At 46.7% G+C, this 21,882-nt stretch overlaps 1 protein-coding gene across 1 annotated transcript; it reads left to right on the top strand.

The window, feature by feature from the left end:
* Positions 1-32: 32 nt before the first annotated feature.
* On the top strand, positions 33-20,008 carry NDUFB5 (NADH:ubiquinone oxidoreductase subunit B5). Its single transcript, XM_075340596.1, has 6 exons — positions 33-196; positions 2,643-2,728; positions 14,044-14,110; positions 15,735-15,796; positions 17,875-17,981; positions 19,794-20,008. Exons 1-6 carry the CDS (start codon positions 76-78, stop codon positions 19,912-19,914), a joined length of 564 nt encoding a protein of 187 aa, XP_075196711.1. The 5' UTR covers positions 33-75; the 3' UTR covers positions 19,915-20,008.
* The last annotated feature ends 1,874 nt before the right edge of the window (positions 20,009-21,882 follow it).

Here is a 21,882-nt window from a genome sequence, read left to right as displayed (position 1 = left end):
TACACGCGACCTGTCGCAGAGTGAATACGTCATGACAGCGCTGCCCAGAACCCCCCGCGCCTGCCCTCAGTAAACATGGCGGCCATGAGCCTCCTGCGCTCGGTGGCGGCTTCTCTGGTCAGCCGTGTGCACCCGGGATCGCGCGGAGTGCTGGGGAGGAGCGGCCTGGGAAGGAGAGCGCCACCGGCGGCTGCGGGTGAGGAGCTCCAGGTGCCCGGGAGGGCGGGAGCAGCGGTGACCTTGGTAGCGGACACTGAGGGCAGCTGTGTGCAGGACGGAGGGGACAGTGCGGGGTGACAGGAGGGCGGCTGCTGCGATGGGCATTGGTGCAATTTTTCCCAGACCATCACAGTCTGGAGTACCAGCATTTACACATTGCAGCGGTGACCTCTTACATACCGTAGGTTAAAAAAACACATAGCCTGCCAGTGTTCTGGTGTAAAAAGCTTTGAAAGCTGCAACAGGCGACTGGCAGGATCCAAGTCCTCTTCTGATGAGTCTGACGATATGGAGCAGTAGCACTGGCAGGATCCAAGTCCTCTTTTGATGAGGCTGAGGATATGGAGCAGTAGCCCTGGATGACACAATTCCTCTTCTGCTGAGGATATGGAGCAGTAGCCCTGGATGACACAATTCCTCTTCTGCTGAGGATATGGAGCAGTAGCCCTGGATGACACAATTCCTCTTCTGCTGAGGATATGGAGCAGTAGCACTGGATGACACAATTCCTCTTCTGCTGAGGATATGGAGGAGTAGCCCTGGATGACACAATTCCTCTTCTGCTGAGGATATGGAGCAGTAGCCCTGGATGACACAATTCCTCTTCTGCTGAGGATATGGAGCAGTAGCACTGGATGACACAATTCCTCTTCTGCTGAGGATATGGAGGAGTAGCCCTGGATGACACAATTCCTCTTCTGCTGAGGATATGGAGCAGTAGCCCTGGATGACACAATTCCTCTTCTGCTGAGGATATGGAGGAGTAGCCCTGGATGACACAATTCCTCTTCTGCTGAGGATATGGAGGAGTAGCCCTGGATGACACAATTCCTCTTCTGCTGAGGATATGGAGGAGTAGCCCTGGATGACACAATTCCTCTTCTGCTGAGGATATGGAGCAGTAGCCCTGGATGACACAATTCAATGATCACTCAAGATGCAGTGATTGCATTGGAAGTCAATGGAGAATATCTATGGGCAAATCCACAATAAATTCATTAAACAAGGGCATCAAATCAAGAAACATTTCACTGATGACGAAGTCACGGCTGGTACATAGTCTGTTTTTTTCCATAGTCACATATGGTGGCAAACCCTGGTTGATAAAAAAAAAAAAAAACACAAGACTGAACAACTTTGAAATGTGTTGCTGGAGAAGGATGTTATCAATTCCATGGATGTCAAAAAGAATAAGCCAATTTTGGAACAAATTAGGTCAGCCATGTCACTCAAAGCAAGCATCACCCAGCTACGACTTGCCTTCTTTGGACACAACATAGGAAGAGAATAATCACTGGAGAAGGACGTAATGGTTGGAACAATGGGAGAAGGAAGACCAACAACCTGATGGCTTGATACTAAAAAGAAAACGACGGAGAATACCCTGGTGGACCCATCTAGGCTTGCACAACATCAATATTCCTACAGAGCGTCCATCCATCAAGTAGCCATGGCTCTAGGTCGAGCTGATGGTCGTTAAAAAAAGTAATATATATAGACCTTTATACTCTTGAAGTGCTATTTGGGATTTCTCAGCCTTCAAGTATTAAATACCCTTTGCTTTAGTATTATCATACTTTGTACCATACTATTTAACCACAATGGTTTCTTTTTTTATTCCTGGACATTTTGTTACCAGAGGGTAGGGTGTGGACACATGCTTGGCCAGTCCAGCATCTTTTACCTTTCATTTTTTATTAGCAAAGCAATGATTGTCTTGGAGATGTGTTTGAGGTCATTATCATGTTGGAGTACTGCCCTGCAGCCCAGTTCCTGAAGGGAGGGGGATCATGCTCTGATTCAGTATGTCACAGTACATGTTGGTATTCATGAGTCCCTCAATGAACTGTAACTCCCCACGGCCGGCAGCCCCAAACCATGACACTCTCACCACCATGCTTGACTAGGCAATATACACTTGTTTTTGTACTCCTCACCTGGTTGCCGCCACACACGCAGGACACCATTTGAACCAAATACGTTTCTCATCAGACCACAGGACATGGTTCTAGTAATCCATGTCCTTAGTCGGTTTGTCTGTCTTGTGCACCATCTTTAGAAGAAGCTTCCTTCTGGGATGATAGCCATGCAGAACAATTTGAGGCGGTGTATGGTCTAAGCATGGACAGGCTTATTTTTAGTGTTGTCCCATGAAAAGATACAAAAATATTTACAAAAAATGTGAGGGTGTACTCACTTTTGTGAGATACTGTACATCATTAAACTCTGCCCATTTATGTTCAGTATGCCCAGTTATAAGGACATGATCCCAGTCTACAAGACTAAGCTCTTTCTTTAATCCAGAGGATTTAGCTTTCCTAAAGTTCCAGGTTTTTGTATCTTGTCTTTCTTTGTAATGTTTTGTTGACTATTACATGGAAATTTATGACATCGTATACTAACTATTTTATGTCTTCCTGTAGTACCTGTACGATTTGGAAGCCATGGAAAAAAGTTGTTTGTAGTCACACCATCTACCTACTATGACAAAAGATTTCTGAACTTATTGGTAAGTCTACTACAACTCCCATTCTACATTATCTTAACGTGATTGCCTTCACATTGTGTATGCAGATAAATAAAAATATATAGTTCTCAGACATGCTGCAGAGTAAGAATGTTTACAAAAAAGTGTAAATAGTTTATTTGTACAAATTTCAAGATGTATGAACAAAAGGGAAATCTAAGTCGCCTCAATATTTGGTGTGACTTCCTTCAGAACGACCTCAATACTTCCAGTTACACTTGCAGATAGGATTGTAGGATTATTGTGCTACATGCATAACCAATTCTATCAGACAGGTGATGGTGATCATTATTTTCATATGTGGGTTTAAATACATTAACTAAAACAGAAACCGCTGTTTAGGAGGCTTACAACTGCGAGGAACAGCTAATCTGTACTATAAAGGTGAGGCTGTGGAAGACCTTTTCATGTGACAGGTTATACAGCATGAGCACAGCAACAAGGCATAAGGTAGTAATAGTGCATCATCAAGGCTTCTCCCAGGCAAAGGTTGCAAGATTTCCTGTTCAAGCTAATATGAAGAAGCACCAAGAAAAGGGCAACATTGATTACCATAGAGGCAGTGGTCGTCCAAGGAAACAACAGATGAGTCATGTCATTCTTCTTTCCTCTGAAGTCAGAAGATGTTCAGCAATACCATCAGGTCAGAACTGACAGAGACCAGTGGGACCCAGCTACACTTATCTACTCTTTGGAGAAGTTTGTCCATAAGTCGTCTAATGGGAGAATTGCTTTAAAATACCTTTGACATGGAAACAAGGAAAAGCAACTCAGCAGGGGCTCTTGAGTGATGACACATACCGTGAAATACTTGTCTGTAACAGAAGCCAGTTTGTTCTCAGAACGGCTGGAGAGCGGTACAATAATCACTGCCGGCAGCAGTGAAGTATGGTGGAAGGTTCCTTGCAGGTTTGGGACTACATTTCAGCAAATTTTGTTGGGAATTGTGGTCAAGATTAATAGTGTCCTCAGTGCTGAGAGATACAAGCAGATATTATTCCATTATGTAATACCATCATGAAGACATGTGACTGACTCCAAATTTTATTGTGCAGACAACTCTCTCTTGCTCTCTCTCTCTTGCTCTCTCTCTCTTGCTCTCTCTTTCTTGCTCTCTCTCTTGCTCTCTCTTTCTTGCGCTCTCTCTTGCGCTCTCTCTTGCGCTCTCTCTTGCGCTCTCTCTTGCGCTCTCTCTTGCGCTCTCTCTTGCGCTCTCTTGCGCTCTCTCTTGCGCTCTCTTTCGCGCTCTCTCTTGCGCTCTCTCTTGCGCGCTCTCTTGCGCGCTCTCTTGCGCGCTCTGTCTCTCCCTCTTGCGCGCGCTCTCTCTCTCCCCCCTCTCTCTCTCTCTTGCGCTCTCTCTCTCCCTCTTGCGCGCGCGCTTTCTCTCTCTCTTGCGCGCGCGCGCTCTCTCTCTCTCTTGCGCGCGCTCTCTCTCTTGCGCGCGCTCTCTCTCTTGCGCGCGCTCTCTCTCTCTTGCGCGCGCTCTCTCTCTCTTGCGCGCGCGCTCTCTCTCTCTTGCGCGCGCGCTCTCTCTCTCTTGCGCGCGCTCTCTCTCTCTTGCGCGCGCTCTCTCTCTCTTGCGCGCGCTCTCTCTCTCTTGCGCGCGCTCTCTCTCTCTTGCGCGCGCTCTCTCTCTCTTGCGCGCGCTCTCTCTCTCTCTTGCGCGCGCTCTCTCCCTCTCTCCCTCTTGCGCGCGCGCGCTCTCCCTCTCTCCCTCTTGCGCGCGCGCTCTCTCTCTCTCCCTCTTGCGCGCGCTCTCTCCCTCTTGCGCGCGCTCTCTCTCTCCCCCTCTCTCTCTCTCTTGCGCTCTCTCTCTCCCTCTTGCGCGCGCGCTTTCTCTCTCTCTTGCGCGCGCGCGCTCTCTCTCTCTCTTGCGCGCGCTCTCTCTCTTGCGCGCGCTCTCTCTCTTGCGCGCGCTCTCTCTCTCTTGCGCGCGCTCTCTCTCTCTTGCGCGCGCGCTCTCTCTCTCTTGCGCGCGCGCTCTCTCTCTCTTGCGCGCGCGCTCTCTCTCTCTTGCGCGCGCTCTCTCTCTCTTGCGCGCGCTCTCTCTCTCTTGCGCGCGCTCTCTCTCTCTTGCGCGCGCTCTCTCTCTCTTGCGCGCGCTCTCTCTCTCTTGCGCGCGCTCTCTCTCTCTTGCGCGCGCTCTCTCTCTCTTGCGCGCGCTCTCTCTCTCTCTTGCGCGCGCTCTCTCCCTCTCTCCCTCTTGCGCGCGCGCTCTCCCTCTCTCCCTCTTGCGCGCGCGCTCTCTCTCTCTCCCTCTTGCGCGCGCTCTCTCCCTCTTGCGCTCTCTCTCTCTCTCTCCCTCTTGCGCGCTCTCTCTCTCTCTCCCTCTTGCGCGCTCTCTCTCTCCCTCTTGCGCTCTCTCTCAAATTCAAATTCAAATATGCTTTATTGGCAGGACCAAAATACAATTAGTGTTGCCAAAGCAGGAGAAATACAGTAAGTGTGGTGGGAGGGGATCAGGGTTATGGGGAGTTGGGGCACAATTTGGGCTCTGAAAGTCCATTTAGGGGTCTTAGGTTCCCCTCAGCTTATGACATGTGGTGACATATTGGGCGGCGATCTCCACCATTGATTCCTCTTCCCCCAGTAGGAAGCGGAGTTTCATGTCCTCGTCCATGGATGGAAAGTCCGGGGTATGGGTGGTAAATTTCTGGAAGTGGGAGGCCCTCACTGCTGAGTATTTGTCACAGTGCAGTAGGAAATGCGTCTCGTCCTCCAGAGCCCCCTGCTGGCAGTGCTGGCACAGTCTGTTCTCCCGCGGCTTGTATGTCTGTCAGTGCCGCCCTGTTTCCACCTCTAGGCTGTGGGCACTCAGTCTGTACAGGCTCAGGGTCTGCCTGTCTTTGGGGTGGCGTAACCTTTCCAGATATGGGGCCAGAGTGTAGTCCCTCTGCAGTGACCGGTAGATGCCGAGTTTCTGGGAGTTCTCTAATTCACTCTTCCAGTCCTCTATGTATTGCATCTTGCAGCTCTCAGAGATCTTTTATTTGGGCTTTTGTCAGGGTGTGTTGCTGACTTTGGCTGCCGCAGTTCTTGGCTTGCTCTGGGCTCCGGCTCAGCAGGGCTTTATGATGGTAGGAGCTGGGGTTGCTGTTCTGTATGTGTGCCTGGTGTGATAGCGCCCTCTTGTGTATAGTGAACCATAAGGGGAATCGGCCCAGCTCTGCCCGACAGGCTATGTTTGAGGTGCTGCGATGGACTTGGAGGAGATATTTACAGAACTCCATGTGGAAGACTTCGGTAGGGCTTGAATCCCACTTTGTGTGGTCTGGGTAGGTCACTGGGCCCCATACCTCGCTGCCATATAACAGTATAGGGGTGATGACGCTGTCAAATATCTTGAGCCAGACTCTCACAGGTGGTTTGAGGTGGTACAGTTGTCTTCTGATGGCGTAGAAGGTTCTGCACGCTTTTCCTTTCAGGGCTTCTGCTGCTTGCTTGAGGCTCCCGTTATTGCTTAGCTCCAGACCGAGGTAGGTATAGCTGCTGGTGTTCTCCAGCGTGGAGCCATTTAATGTGAAGGAGGGAGAGTTTATTTTGTTCTGGTTCCTCTTCTGAAACACCATGACTTTGGTCTTCTTTTGGTTGATTGGAAGCGCCCATGTGGTGCTGAATGTTTCCAGTACTGCCAGGCTATCTTGGAGGCCTTTCTCGGTTGGGGAGAGTAGCAGGAGGTCGTCTGCGTACAGCAGGAACTTCACCTCTCGGTCATGCAGACTGAGGCCTGGAGTTGGGGAGGACTCTAGAGCTGTTGCTAGTCCATTTATATAGATGTTGAATAGAGTTGGACTCAGGCTGCAGCCCTGTCTGACCCCACGGCCCTGTCGGAAGAAAGCTGTCCTCTTTCCGTTCACCTTCACGCTGCACCGGTTCTCAGTGTATGAGCTCTTGATGACGTCGTAGGTTTTGCCACCTATTCCACTCTCCAGAAGTTTCAGGAACAGGCCTGGATGCCAAACTGAGTTAAATGCCTTTTTGAAGTCCACGAAACATGCAAATATTTTCCCCTGTTTTTTTCCGTGGACGTGGGTCTTGATGAGGCTTTGCAGGGTGTAAATGTGGTCCGTGGTGCGGTGGTTTGGCATGAACCCAGCTTGGCTTCTGCTGAGGACGTCACCCTGGGTGAGGAAGGCGATAATCCTTTTATTAATGATGCTGTTAAACAGTTTTCCCAGAATGCTGTTGACACAGATCCCTCTGTAGTTTGCTGGGTCATACCGGTCTCCATTCTTGTAGATGGGCGTTATGAGACCTTGATTCCAGCTTTGAGGGAAGTAGCCGGCACTCAGGACGTGGGTGAATAGTTTAGCCAGTGCTGCATGTATATCTGGTGAACTGCATTTGATCATCTCTGGCCGGATGCCATCACTGCCCGCGGCCTTCTTACATTTTAGCAGTTTGATTCTGTCTTTTATTTCCAGCACACTGATTGGTATGTCCAGAGGATTTTGAAAGTCCTTGATTGTCTCCTCCATGTCCCTCAGTTTAGTCATTATATGCTCTTGTTCTGGGGTTAGGTCGTCTTCTGGGATATTCTTGTAGAGGCCCTTGAAGTAGCTGTGCCAGATGTTGCCATTTTGAATGTGGAGGGTGCTTTGCTTGGGACTTGTACCGATATGGCTCCATGTCTCCCAGAATGAGTTATCCTGGAGGGAGTCTTCGAGCTGCTGCAGTTTGTGGTAGATGTGCTTTTGTTTTTTCTCCTTGAGGGTTCGCTTGTATTGCCTCTGTAGGGTGTCATAGACCACTCTTAGCTCCTTGTTGTCCGGGTCTCTGTGTTTTTGATTTGAGGCTATCCTTAGGGAGTTGTGCAGTGTCTTGTATTCTTTATCAAACCATTTTTGGCCTTGTTTATTTGTAGGTCTCTTGGAGTTGGTCCTTCTGAGGTCTGCTAGCTCTGCCATGGTATATAGGATGTTATTAAAGTCGTTTACTGCCAGGTTGACCCCTTGCTGGTTTGATGTATAGGATTTTGTGTGAAAGTTTACAAGCAGCTCTTTAATCTCTGTTCTGTTGGTCATGTTGGTGTATTCAATGGCTAACTGTTTGGGCCACTTGAAGGATGGTGGCAAGTTGTGGAGACCGCTCAAGTGGGGCTTTTGTGTGCGTGACTTGGCCGTGGATCTCAAGTACAGCAGTGTCTGGTTGTGGTCTGACATGTGGGTGTCGGGGGTGACTATGAAGGCATTTATGTTTGCTGGGTCTATATCTGTTATGGCATAATCCACTACACTACTGCCCGTGTGGGAGTTTAGTGTAAATCTCCCTAATGAGTCACCCCTGGTGCGCCCGTTCAGTATATACAGCCCCAAGCTCCGGCACAGGTTCAGCAGTTTTCTGCCGCTTTTATTCACCACTCTGTCATAGCTGTTTCTTGTTGTCTGTACTGAGTCTCTGTAGAAGGGCTCATCTCCCAGGACGTATGTGTTTCCGTCAGGTGACAGGTAGTCCTTCTCTGTACCTGTCCTGGCGTTCAGGTCTCCACAGATGAGCACCTTACCTTTGGACTGGAATTGGGCTACCTCCCTCTGACGTTCCTCGTAGATGTCCAACTTAAAGTATGGGGATTCTGATGGAGGGATGTAGGCTGCGCAGAGGTAGATGTCCTGCTGAGAGGTGAGGATGGAGCTGCTTATCTTCATCCAGATATGGCTTTCTCCTCTTTTTATTGCCTTGATATGTTCTTGGATCTCCTCCTTGTACCATATTAGTATGCCCCCTGAGCAGCGGCCGTGTTTGGTGTTCTTGTTTTTCTGGGCGGAGACAGAAAATTCCTTGTATCCCATGGGTGCGAGAGATTCCTCCTCTGCCCGGGCCCATGTCTCCAGGAGGATCTGGATGTCAATGTTCTTTAGCCTTTGTTTGAAGTCTGGGTCATTTGTCTTGGACCCAAAAGCTGAGGCATTCAATCCTTGAATGTTCCAGCTGCTGATAACTAAGGATGTCATATTTAGTTGATATACCTTATAATGAGGAAGGATAGATTTTCATAGGACATAACCAGAGTGGTTGGTTTGGGTTGCATATTTTAGTAGTGTCCCAAGAGTTTGCTGCACAATGTGTTGAGCAATGTCCTTATTTCTGCCATGTTCCTGCCCTTTGTTGCTTTGTATTGCCATTTTGGGGCATGTGTTCTTGTGTATTTCTGCCATCTCTGTGGACTCTCTCCGGGGGTCTCTGTGGGCTGCCATCTGTTTGGTGGGTGTCTTGCTTGTGGTCTTGGAGGTCTGTTTAGAACCATGTCCTTTAGCTCTCTTGCTAGATGGCTGACTCCTTGTTTATTGAGGTGTTTGTCGTCATAGAGGTGATGAAGCGTTATTTCAGGGTGTCTTGCCAGCTGTATGTTTGGTGCTGAGGTAAAACTGGAGGCCAGCTCTGAGTTGATTTGCTGGGTTATTTGTTGGTGTATATCTTTCCTTGGAAGCAGGGCAGACAGGATTATTTTGTTTCTGGGGAATTTTTGCTGGGCTGCTAGTGCGAGTTTTGATAGGTCCTTTGTGATTGTCTCTTGGTGGATATTGTTTGTGCCGGTGTGTAGTATGAGGTGTGTGGGCTCGGTGAAATATGGGTTACTGATCACCTCCTCTGCTTGTGGGATCGTTGAGCAGTGAATTTTTATAACCCGAGCCGTCGGAAACAGTCTCTGAGTGTCCAGGTATTTCCCATTTGAGTCTATTATTAGGACTATATCAGGATCCAGTGTTTTATTTGGGCCATTTGTTTTTTGTGTGTTGGGTCTCTGAGTGTTGGTTGCCCTTGTTTGTTGTGATGATGCATTTTCATTGCTGGGGTTGATTGTAGGGGTTTCCTTCGTGTTGTTGGGTCCAGAGGTGTTGGACACCCTGATTTGCTGTGCTGGTGGGGCTGTATTGTTATTGCTGGGGTTATGTGTAGAGTCCGTCTGGCTGAGGTTTTCGCAGGTCTGTGATATATCTGGCACAAGGGTAGTTGGTGCAGGCATTTGTTTTGGTGGCTCTCTCTCTCCCTCTTGTGCTCGCTCTCTCCCGCGCTCTCTCCCGCGCTCTCGCTCTCTCCCGCGCTCTCGCTCTCTCCCGCGCTCTCGCTCTCTCCCGCGCTCTCGCTCTCTCCCGCGCTCTCGCTCTCTCCCGCGCTCTCGCTCTCTCCCGCGCTCTCGCTCTCTCCCGCGCTCTCGCTCTCTCCCGCGCTCGAGCGCGCGAGAGAGAGTCTCGCGCGCGCGCTCTGTCTCGCTCTTTCGTGCTCTCGCTCGCTCGCCTACATGTGTGCGATGATGATTGGGGCTCTGTCTCTCTCGGCCAAAGAAAACTAAAAACGCAACACGTTATTTCACAGGAATCCATTGCCTTTATTATCACACTATTTACAACACATCCGTTACATGCGTCACACAACGCACTGTGGCTGATGCCAAACAACGCAAGTGTGAAAGCGCCGTAAGAAGTAATGTTTGCATAAAGAAGAACAGGGAGTAGAGGAAGTGATGATATGGTTCTCACAGACCCCTGATCTCAACATAGTCTGTCTGATATTACATGAAGAGACGGAAGGATTTGGCCTACATCTACAGAAGATCTGGAATTTGTTCTCCAAGATGTTTGGAACAAGCTGCTGCTGAGTTCCTTCAATAAATGTATTGAAGTGTACCTAGAAGAATTGATGCGATTTTATAGGGAAATGGTGGTCACATTATATATTGACTTTTATTTAGATTTTTCTATTGTTCTTCATTCACTTTGCAGTTCGATAATTATTACACAGCACTTCAGAGAAATATCTGGTAACCAACAGTAGTTTGTTTGCCCCATGTGTATAAACATGATGAAATAGCAGTTGGTGCAAGCCCATTAGTTGTTATCTTGGGCTACTATTGCTTTGTGTTTTTGTAGAAAACTGCAGCAGCAATGGGGGCAAATACCTTTCATACCAAAACCAGATCTACAGTAAATCTAATCCAAAAATGTCAGCACCTCAACAGTTCAATGAAAAAGAGATGTCTTGATTAGGCTGCTTTCACACATCCCTTTTTTGCCGTCAGGTACAACCCGGCGGAATGCGGATAAAACGGATCCGGCGCCGCTTCCGTTTTATTCCCCGTTGACTTGTATTAGCGCCGGATTGTGCCGGATGGCGTTTGGTTGCATGCGGCAAAATTTCTTCGTCCGGCTGCTGGAAAGGACGCAGCATGCAACGTTTTTTGTCTCCGTCAAAAAACCTGACCACACTGGATCCGGCACCATCCGGCATGATGTATAATGGAAGCCTATGGGCGCCGGATCCGTCGTCATCCGGCATATGACGGAATCCAACAACGGATCCGTTTTTTTGAACTGAGCATGCTCAGTATCACAACGATTCCGTCAAAAAACGGTAGGAACGCATGGAAAAAAACCAATGCGTCGCATCAGTTTTTTCACTGGATTGTGCCTGATGGCAAAAACCGGATGTGTGAAAGCAGCCTTAAAGAGACCCTATCATCACGATTTAGCATGTTAAAGTAAAAGTATGACCCCTGCCTTTTGTATTTGCTTTGTAAAATTCGCACCAGTGTCATCCTTGCGACAGGTGGCACATGTGAAGATTTATCTGCCAGCGGTCTTCAGTAAAATGGTTTTCAAATGAGATATCGTGGCACTCCTGGTATAAGTCAGGGTGCATCGGTAGGGTCCAAATCCAGAAGATAAGAAGTAAAGCCGGGCACTCCACGATGAATGCAAAAGGTGAATTTATTTATGCAGCAAATTCAGTGAAAATTAAACAGACGTTTCGGTCCGTTAGGACTGTTAGGTCCAGTATTAGACCTTCAGTTTCCATTGCTGCTGGAAGAGCGCTGCCAGGCACCTCATCAGGGGCAGACACTGATTTCATTCCGATGCCACCAAGGCAGGCAGCGCTCTTCCAGCAGCTCGTGAAACTGATGAATACTGGACCAAAATGTCTGTTTAATTTTCACTGAATTTGCTGCATAAATAAATTCACTTTTTGCGTTCATCGTAGAGTGCCCGGCTTTACTTCTTATCTTCAGTAAAATGGTGGCACATGCCCAGATTGAGATCTCAGCTTGTCATTGAGATGGAATCTGAATCTTCTCATGCGCCGTTACCGGCACCATTTTACTGAAGACCGCTGGGAGATAAATCTGCACAAGCACCTGGACTGGAAGGACCGAGTCAGTGCAAACTTTAAAAAGGAGGCTGGTACAGGCAGCAGAGGCAGATGGAGAGCCGGGGTAGAGCCAAAGACCCGTCCCACAGTACCCTCCAATGCCCCGAAAGCTTATCACATCCAAACTTCAAATGTGGATTAAAGAACAGCCAGGATATTGGTTTCTTTACTAAAGATATCTATAGAATCAGTATTACAGCGCCATTATAGCCATACCTTTAGCTTAACATACTAAATCGATTAAATAATATTCTAAATATGTTTGAGTGAGAAGATTCCCACTGCCCTGGTCTGTCGTTCAGTCCTCTATGGCAGCTGGTCTTCATTTTTGTGTCAGTTATTCTTGTCCCGCCTCATTAGGTAACTTTGGCATTTATTATGTGCCATGACGTTTGTGCCGGTGGTAGAAGTAAAGACTGTTTTGGCCCAGCTACCATTGATAACTGGACGCCCACAAATTGGTTTGCTCAACCCCAATGTATATAATATCTATTTAGAACCTGAACACTAAAGGCCCTGTCACACACAGAGATAAATCTGCGGCAGATCTGTGATTGCAGTGAAATTGTGGACAATCAGTGCCAGGTTTGTGGCTGTGTACAAATGGAACAATATGTCCATGATTTCACTACAACCACAGATCTGCCAAAGATTTATCTCTGTGTGTGACGGGGCCTTAACACTGATTGTGTGCACTTACCCTTATCAGCTTTTTAGACGTATCATGTTTTAGCTGCATTAAAAACGCTGTGTTGTGCAGTACAAGCACAGTGGATGGGATTTATAGAAATCTTCTGCCCACTGTGCTGCTTTTAGATGCTCCATAAACTGATGCGGCGTGGTCCTGTGGGAATATCGAGGAATACCGGAAGGCAGTTTTAGCCCTGATTGCACAAGTTTTCAAAATACGATTGCAGACAAGGCCTGTCACGTGTATTTTTGGATATCTGGAGGGGGGGGTTGGACTTGAGCTCACCAGCGACAATCGGCATCACACGACTTCTGTATAAGGCTAGGAAATTGTTGACCTACCACTGGCTGGACCCAGCTCCCCCGGCCATAGGGGACCTTATGGAGAGAGTCAACGCTACACTTTGGTGGGAGAGGGGGGTGTATCTTAAAAGAAACACGCTGAAAAAATTCTATAGGATTTGGGTGCTGTGGCTGGATACTCCAGGTCTTCCCTCCTCGACACTGTTGCAAGATAGTATGAGAGACCAGGTCCTTCTCCTTATCACTAGTTAAAGGGAACCTGTCAGCAGAAATTTTGCAATAAACCTAAAAGATTCCCCTTTCAGTCCCGCGACAGTGGCACGGCGCATACGCGAGACCTCGGGAGCACTGGGCGGCGTCCTCAGTTATGGAAATGAGCGATGGGGGATGGCATAAAGTGGCAGGAAAGCGACTAACGGACGCAAGAGAGCCCGCCCCCGTGTACATAAAAAAAGATTAGCATACAAAAAGGTAAGACTTTGTAAAGTCTTTATTTTGGTCAGAAAGGGGGCACAATAACAGGAACCTTTCCAGAATACAGCCCAGGAGCTGCAAAAGGGGAATCTTTTAGGTTTATTGCAAAATTTCTGCTGACAGGTTCCCTTTAATTAATTACTGGACTACGGTGTTCTTATAAATTTATGACACACATATGGTGGTTGGGGAAGACGTGGCGTATTTAGGCTGTGGGCAGTACACCAAAGTGAAGCATCTACCTTGTGAGATGTATTGATGATGGGTATGAGCTGCAGAAGCACTGTTTATTTTATTGTATAATTTCAATGTTGTTTGGATGACAAAAGACAGTCTTATCTTTTTTGCCGAATTGTTCTTGCAGGGGAAGGGACTGTTATATAGGCTATGTGTTTTTTGTTGATTTTAATAAAAATGAACCTGATTTAAAAAAAAAAAAAAATATAAATAAAAAAAAAATCCACGGTCAGTGACCCTGATCATGCGCATGTACAGCGTGTCCTCCTGCACATGACAATAGCGTTTTCAAGAAGTGAAAACACACTGCGTCCCAAAGACTGGCACTATGGATCGTGGGCACGTAGGCTTAAATGGCGCTCTTCTGCTCCATTGTGATGAGTTCTGTAAATGTGTAATCTGCAAACTGACAGGAGCTAAGATCTAACTTTTCTTCTTTTTTTAAACAGAAATTTTATACGTTATTGACAGCTATACCTGCAGGAATTGCCATTGCGCTCATCAATATTTTTTTTGGTAAGACCCTTAATATATTGTGTAAGGCAAATTTTTCATGGCTTTTAAATGGTTTTGTCTTTTTCAAGAGCGCACCACTCACCGGCCTCTCAGCTTCCTGTTTGCTGGGGGCGGTGTGCTTCTGAAGATTGACAGTTTGGTGAAGCAGCTGCATGATAATGCCCCTGGTCCAAACGGAGTGCTGAAGCTTCTTTGCCTCTGCTACATGGGAGAGGAACAGTGGCACTGAAGTCGAATGGATTCAGTGACTGCCGCATGCAAGCGCTAAGGCCTCCTTCACACATCCATGTTTCCGGTACGTGTAACAACCGTTTTCACACGTACTAGAGACACAAGCACACGTAGACACATTGAAATCAATGGGTTTGCGCACATATGGGTGTTTTGCCATTGGCTGTTTGTCTGTGTGCTCCACACATAGACAAGTCCATTTTTCTCCAGAAGCACGGGTGTCTCATGGACCGCACGGATGTGTGACACGTCCCGGAGAAAACACACGTGTCAGTGAAATAAAATTTATTTTCTATACTCACCTTCTCCAGCACTGCTGTCTCTGCCGCTGCTGTCACTTGCTTCGGAGCCCCGCTCATTATGCTCATTACATATGCACAGCACAGAGGACCGGAAGCAGCAGCAGCGGGGAGTCAGCAGGGTCGGAGACCGTAGATCAGCACCATGGACAGCAATGCCAGTGACAGGTGAGGAGAAAGTTCCTGTTCTCAGTGTGTTATAACGGATACCACACTGAGAACACTTGTGTGCCAAAATCACAGCACACGGAGGGCAATACGCACCTTTTACGTGCGTGCTTTTCACAGACGTGTGAAAGAGGCCGGAGACAGTCTGCTAGCGACTAACGCTACTTGCCTAGGACACAGATCTATAGTGACTGGATGGTGGCTGGTAAACCTGCCTCAGTCAATCACAGCAGGTAATACAGAGAGCTCAGTGGCCATACCTATACACCGAAGAATAATCAGCGTATATGTCTGACTACTGAGGTTGTTATATTGCAATGGATTGATTATTTTGGACAGTATAATGAGCCTCTGCTATAGAACATACCATTGCTATTTAGATGGAAGGATCAGAGGGGTAGTAACCATAAGTATGGAGCATCCCCTGCCAGCGCCATCAGTAGAGAATATTCGCTTAGCTTCCCCCCTCCTGTGAGATCTATACAAGCATTGGTGATCAGCAGCTAAAGCTTCTCTATGTGGTCGGGCACGGGCCTTACACAGGACTGCAGGGGCGGCATTGTCAGTTCAGTTCTGCACAACAACATTTATTTATTTTTTTAAACACTTTCAATATTGAAAAGCCTTAATTTTCGACTAAACCACACTTTTGTTTGTGGCACTACTCCTGTCAATGAAGATAAGACAAGCCCTTTACAGATATCTGACGTAACCTCATCATGCTTTGTGTATAAGCATATGGACATTATAGCAGACAGCTGCAGCTTTTTACATGTAGTTGTCATGTATATGTATATTAATTATATACTTGGGATATCTAATTAGATATCTCTTCTGAAATAACTTACGTGGGAAACCTGTAATCTGTTCTGCCAGATCATTGTTGATAAAAATAATATAATAATCATAATTTTTATTATTCCTAGGACCTGCAGAATTAGCCGAAACTCCGGAGGATTATATTCCTGAACCATGGGAATACTACCAGGTACATTCTGGAGGATGTATAGACTGTGCAAGATTCTTACTAAGCTAAATGCACATAGTGGTACCTTGCTTAACGAGAACAATCCGTTCTGGGACTGTGCTTGTTAACCAACTTACTCGTTCAGCAAAGCAAAATTTCCCATAGGAGATCATTGCAATGCTGACGATTCGTTCCACAACTTGTTAAATATCCCATCCTAGTCCCCTATTCTGTCATTCCACACACGCACAAACACACATGCACATGCACATATTATATGCTTACCTTCCGTTCCATCGCCGGTCTCCTGGGACTTGCTGTTCTCCGGTTCGGGCTGTGTATCGGGTTACCATAACGACGAGGGAGGAACTTCCTGGCCAGAGCGCTGACGTCAAAGGCAGAGCCGCTTGCCTCTGATTGACCAGCGCGCTGCCTTTCAGTAGCGGTGACAGGAAGTTCCTGCTTCGTCGCTATGGATGCCGATGCACAGCCTGGAGTGGAGCGGAGCGGCGAACTACAGGACCCAGGAGGCCAGCGATGAAACGGAAGGTACACATATGATCACCTTACCTTCCGTTTCACTGCCGACCTCATGGTACTTGTAGTTCGCTGCGAGGACGTCGCGATGTACCCGGGAACTACAAGGACCATGAGACCGGCGGTGGAACGGAAGGTAAGGTGAGAATAATACTGTATGTGTGTGTGTTTGTGTGGACTGCAAGTGCGGGTCAGAGCGCGATGGATGTACAGAACCGGAAGTGTGTGGTGAGGATTTTGCACGTACAGCAACGCTTTCTCGTAAACCGGGTTACAAATTTACTGAAAGCTTTGCTTGTTAAGCGAATTTCTCGTTAAGCAAGGTTTCTCTGTACTTTGGTTTGTTTTTTCTTGCTACTGTTGGGTGAACTTGCCCTTGAGATATACATCAAACAGCCACAGTGTGATTTGATGCCATGGCATCCGTCCACTGTAGAGATCCATTGCAAAAAAAAAGTGTACTTCATGATGGGTCTGTGTACAGGAAAGAGTAGTGTGCTGCTTTTCCATACACAGGTAAACAAGCGGTAAGCAGATATATAAACAACCAGACAAGCCAATACAACAATGTTTTGGCCTCCATCTGGTAAATGGGGGTCTATGGGAACTTTAAAGGGGATCACTAGGTTTTTGACACCTAATCTGAGAGCAGCATAATGTAGGGGCAGAGATCCTGATTCCAGTTATGTCACTTACTGGGCTGCATAGTCTTGTTTTTGTTAATCTCCTGCTGATTTAAACAGTGATTTATCATTAGAGGACTAGTTTTCGTGCTACCAGGTAGTCCATTATATTCATGAACTCTGTATAACTGCTAAATCTGCAGCAGAGAAAATATTGATTTTATCAAGATGACAGCAAGCAGCTCAGTAAGTGACACATCGCTGGCATCAGGATCTCTGTCTCTACATTATGTTGCTCTTAGATGGGGGAGCAAAAACCTGGTGACAGATCCCTTTAAACAATATGTTCAGCATAAAATACTTGATTTAAACCACCTCTAGAGGTTTTTTTTTTTTCTTTGGGGGGTGGTGTGGTTCAGTGCTGGAGTGGCGCTTTAAATCTACGCCCCCCTGCCCTGTCATATACCCACCTTCCAGCGTCTTCTCCTTATACCGATGCCGCTCCAATACCATGGTGCCATTGTGGGACTAATTTGTGACTTTCTGGAAGTGAGAAGTTACGTCACAAGCACCCAATGCATCTCTGAGCGCCAGAACATAGCTCCCATAGAGCAACAAACACTGGAGCTGTCAGTAGGTCACAAATCCCTGGAGACCGACCGGAGCGGCTGTGATAGAAGATGAATCCGCCGGAGGGTGGATTACATATAAAGCACCACTCCAACCGTGCAATAAAAAAAAACACTAGAGGGGCTTTAAGTAACTTTCTGATCTGTTCCCTTCAATACACTGCTCTATATGAGGAGAGAATATCAGGGCTCTAATTGCTAATTGCAGTAAGAATACACTGGGACCAGTGAGCGGAGCCTGGCCGGCTGCCGTGTACCTGCTGTGGCAGTTTGAGAACCGCTCATGATGCTTGTCCTGTTTATCTTGCAGCATCCGATAACTCGATTTCTTGCCCACCATGTATATAAAGATTATCAGCAAACATATGAACAACAAATGAGTCTACTTCATGTTGAGAACGAGAAGCGGTTGCTCAGGTATGTTGTGTATGTTTTTCATTATTGTTTCTGCTGGTATATACATGCTTCAGAAGGCTGAAATGGAACATGTGATAACAAAAAACAAAACTGTATTTACTAGTAGCCATAGTTAGGCTATGTGCCCACGGGGAAAGTGTCCTGCGGATATATCCACAGGAGCTCCCAGAAAACCGCAGCACAACTTTGTCTGTTTCAATGCTGCGGTTGTATTGCGGAATGTCCTGTGCATATGCTGCGGTATTCTGCATTGAGGATATAGTACCATGGCTTGGGCACTGCATCATCAATGCAGAACAAGTGCTGGAGTGATCGGGGCGTTCATACGTACCTCCATCACACAGCACCTCACTTTCCGGTCGTGTCTATCTGCACATTGCAGGAGAAGGTGGGCGGGCCTGAACTAGCTCTGGCTGTCACATGACCGGATCTCATGCAGGCCCCGCCCACCTCCTGCTCCTGGCTCCACTGCTCTCCTCTGCACGGGAGGAAGTGACTCCGGTGTCTTCTATCAAGGCAGGTAAGTATAGGATCGCGTGGAAAAATCCGCCGGAATAATTCACATGCTGCAGAATTTTCCGCAGGGAAATCCGCATTATTTCCGCTGCGGAAAAAAAACGCAGCATGGGCACAGCACTCCCCAAATGCCATAATGCCATCGAAATGGCTGGGGACTAGCAGTACTGCGGATTTTTTTAAAATCTGCGGCGTTTCCACTAAAAAAATCTCGGCGATTTTTCCGCAGCGTGGGCACACAGCCTAATAATCTACAGGGAAATTCACTTAGTTTTCTCATCCAGTTGAAGAGACAAATGTTTAATATTTCCCTGCAGCCGATCGCTTCAAATCAAATGGGAGGCACTGGTGGCAGTGAGCAGTCACCGCTCTCCATACAGTGAGTGCGCTGTAATCACTCACTGCTCCTAAATGACATTGTGCGTGTGTGCGTGTGTGCGTGTGTGCGTGTGTGCGTGTGTGTGTGTGTGTGTGTGATGTCATTCAGATCTGCAAGAGTGATTACAGAGTGATGACTGCACTCAGCACTGCTGTCGCAAATTAACTATAAAGTGAGGGGCTGAAGGGGAAATCTCCTGAACCCAACATAGTTAGGCCCCCTTTACACATCCTTGTCTGCGTAAAGTGTAACATCCACTTTCACATGTACCGGAGACATGGACACAAGTAGACCCATTAAAACCAGTGGGCCTGGTCACACATCCATGTTTTCATATGGACCATGTCTCTGTGTGCTCCACACTGTGACATGTCCGTTTTCTGCCAGTAGGACAGGTGGATGGATGTCACACGGATATCACAGGGACAACACACGTAGGACACACACATATGCACCTTCACTACGGACCGTGCAAAATGTTTGTGTTTTGCACAGATGTGTGAAGGAGGCCTTAAATATGTTTGATATTTTTCTAATGCAGATTAGTACTTGCCTGCAGCCATAGTACTAATTTTTTTTTTTTTTTGGGTAATATAGCAGTTTATTTTAAAGAGTCTGATAATGCATTATAGTGTAAGGGCCATTTGCCAACTTACTGAGGGGAAGTGAAAATGGATTTAGTGTCTCATCAGGAGGACAGACGTTCCTCATTACACATGATGGGATCTGACTTTAGGCAGTGATCACACAGATCCTCCATAGGGCACTGTCTGGCCATCTTTGTGTAGCCCATAGATGCGCCCCAATAACCTGGCTATTTTCTCACATAGTGTTTGTTGCTGCTGATGTCCACTGCTATGGCTCTCACTATTTGTAATCTTTTAATAACCTTAACCCAATTCCTCTTTATCTTGCAGGTTATATGAAACTGCAGCCCGCCGCTCTATGAGACAGAAGGGAGATGGTCCGTGGTTTCAGTTTGACACTCTGGACAAGTCTACTATTGACAATCAACCCAAGTTTGTCCCTGATGACTAGTGCTTCTGACCGCTCAGTGTTGTTGTAAATCTTAATTTCATGTCTACTTATTCTGGAGACTTTGTTTCAAATAAACTCTACCAGCGTAGTGTAATCTATTATTTTTTTTTAATACATTAACAATGAAAAATAATGTGCACGTAATACGGTAATAATGTAACCGTAGACATGAGTCGGAGTCCATAAACAGCAGAAAAATGTGTACATCAACAGTGTTCGGAACTTATCAGACTTGGTTGTGCAGGGATCATCCTCTGTGTCACTCGTAGTACTGCCGACAAGCACAATTTACAATAGGTACATGTATCGCCAGCTGCTGCTGTGCTGTGGACTTGGAATAACTCTAGGATTCAGATGTATGCTTCAATATGAACTGCTTTTGCCCAAAATTTTTAATGGTTAAACTTGGAATCCACGTTTTCTGATTGATATATCATGTCAATTTGGCAGATATATAATCTGCTTTTATTGAAGTTTTTCAGTTTAATGGCCAGCAGGGTACATTTACATAGGCATAAATGCAAATGAACAATCTGAGCAAAGGCAAATGGCACAGTTCACATTGTAGCATTTAACAGATAAGTTAGTGTCATACCCTCTATTGGTAGGCAGGGGCTATAACAGGGAATTAATCGGGAAATGATAATCCAATATTAATTGACACTTACCCTACAGCCCCAGCCTCAGAAGGTTTACGGCTACCTCAGATCACATTGTGTCCCCCTTATTTTTTGGTATTTATCTGTCTACCCGGGCGATTTAAATTGAATTAATAAAGAAATGTTTTATAGGGATATGTAATGTACTATTGTTAATTGCACTTTACAGTCCAGCAAAATAGTGGCCTGACAGCTGTCATATTGCTGATGTTGCCCCTTGTTAATTAAATAAGAAGTAACTCTGTGTTCTGAATAGGAAACAAAAGGAACGCCAACACTCCGGAGCAGGGAATCGTGCTGTTCAGACGTAGTAGATAGCAAAAAATTAAACATTCCAGCTCTTCGATGTGCAGAAAAATGTATTTCATGGGATATCCAAGGGTTAAAATTTAAACTTGAAATGTCACGTACAAAAATCCGTAAAAAAAACATGTAGAACTTCACGTTTGACATGAGAGCCATCCTTAGTCATGATGATCATGATTAAGGCTGGTTCTCATCTAAAATGCGTAGATCTTTGATGTGTGAATTTTAACCCTTGGATTATCCATGAAATACATTTTTCTGCACAGAGAGCTGGAATATTTTTTGTTGCTATTTACTTTGTCTGAACTGGTTCTATTATACTGCTCTTTGTACCATTGCGGTGTTTTGCATTGCAGTTACCTCAATACTGAGTGACCTATTTGTTAGGCTGCTTTCACACTACGTTTTTTTAACATGCGTCATGAGCGTTTTTTTGCTGCAAAAGCGGATCCTGCTTTTATAGCAAAAAAAGCATGCAAACGCATGTGTTATTTTGCAGGATCCTGTCACTTTAAGTTTATGGGCGGGCATTGGAGTCATGTGATCGGGAATGAGGGGAACTGAACGTGAAAGACTGGGAGCCGGCATCTAACAGCTGCGGAGGCTCGTAACCAAGGTAAACATCGGGTAACTTGCTTGGATACCCGATATTTACATTGGTTACGAGCGTCTGCAGCTGATAGGAGCCGGCTGCCTGCACACATAACCAAGATAAACATCGGGTAACTAAGACCGCGGTTACCCGATATTTACATTGGTTACGAGCGTCTGCAGCTGCTAGGAGCAAGGCTGCCTGCTCCCTGCACACGTAACCAAGATAAACATCGGGTAACTAAGACCGCGGTTACTCGATGTTTACCTTGGTTACGAGCGTCCTCCGCTCTCAGGCGGGGGAGAGTGGAGGGAGAGGGTGCGGGAGGGAGGGAGGTGGAGAGAGAGGGGGAGGGAGGGAGGTGGGGAGAGAGGGGGAGGGAGGGAGGTGGAGAGAGAGACTGATCACACC

Source organism: Anomaloglossus baeobatrachus, chromosome 3 (assembly GCF_048569485.1).
Source record: "Anomaloglossus baeobatrachus isolate aAnoBae1 chromosome 3, aAnoBae1.hap1, whole genome shotgun sequence".
NCBI classification, from domain to species: Eukaryota; Metazoa; Chordata; class Amphibia; order Anura; family Aromobatidae; genus Anomaloglossus; species Anomaloglossus baeobatrachus.
This window is presented reverse-complemented; position numbering and strand designations above follow the sequence as displayed.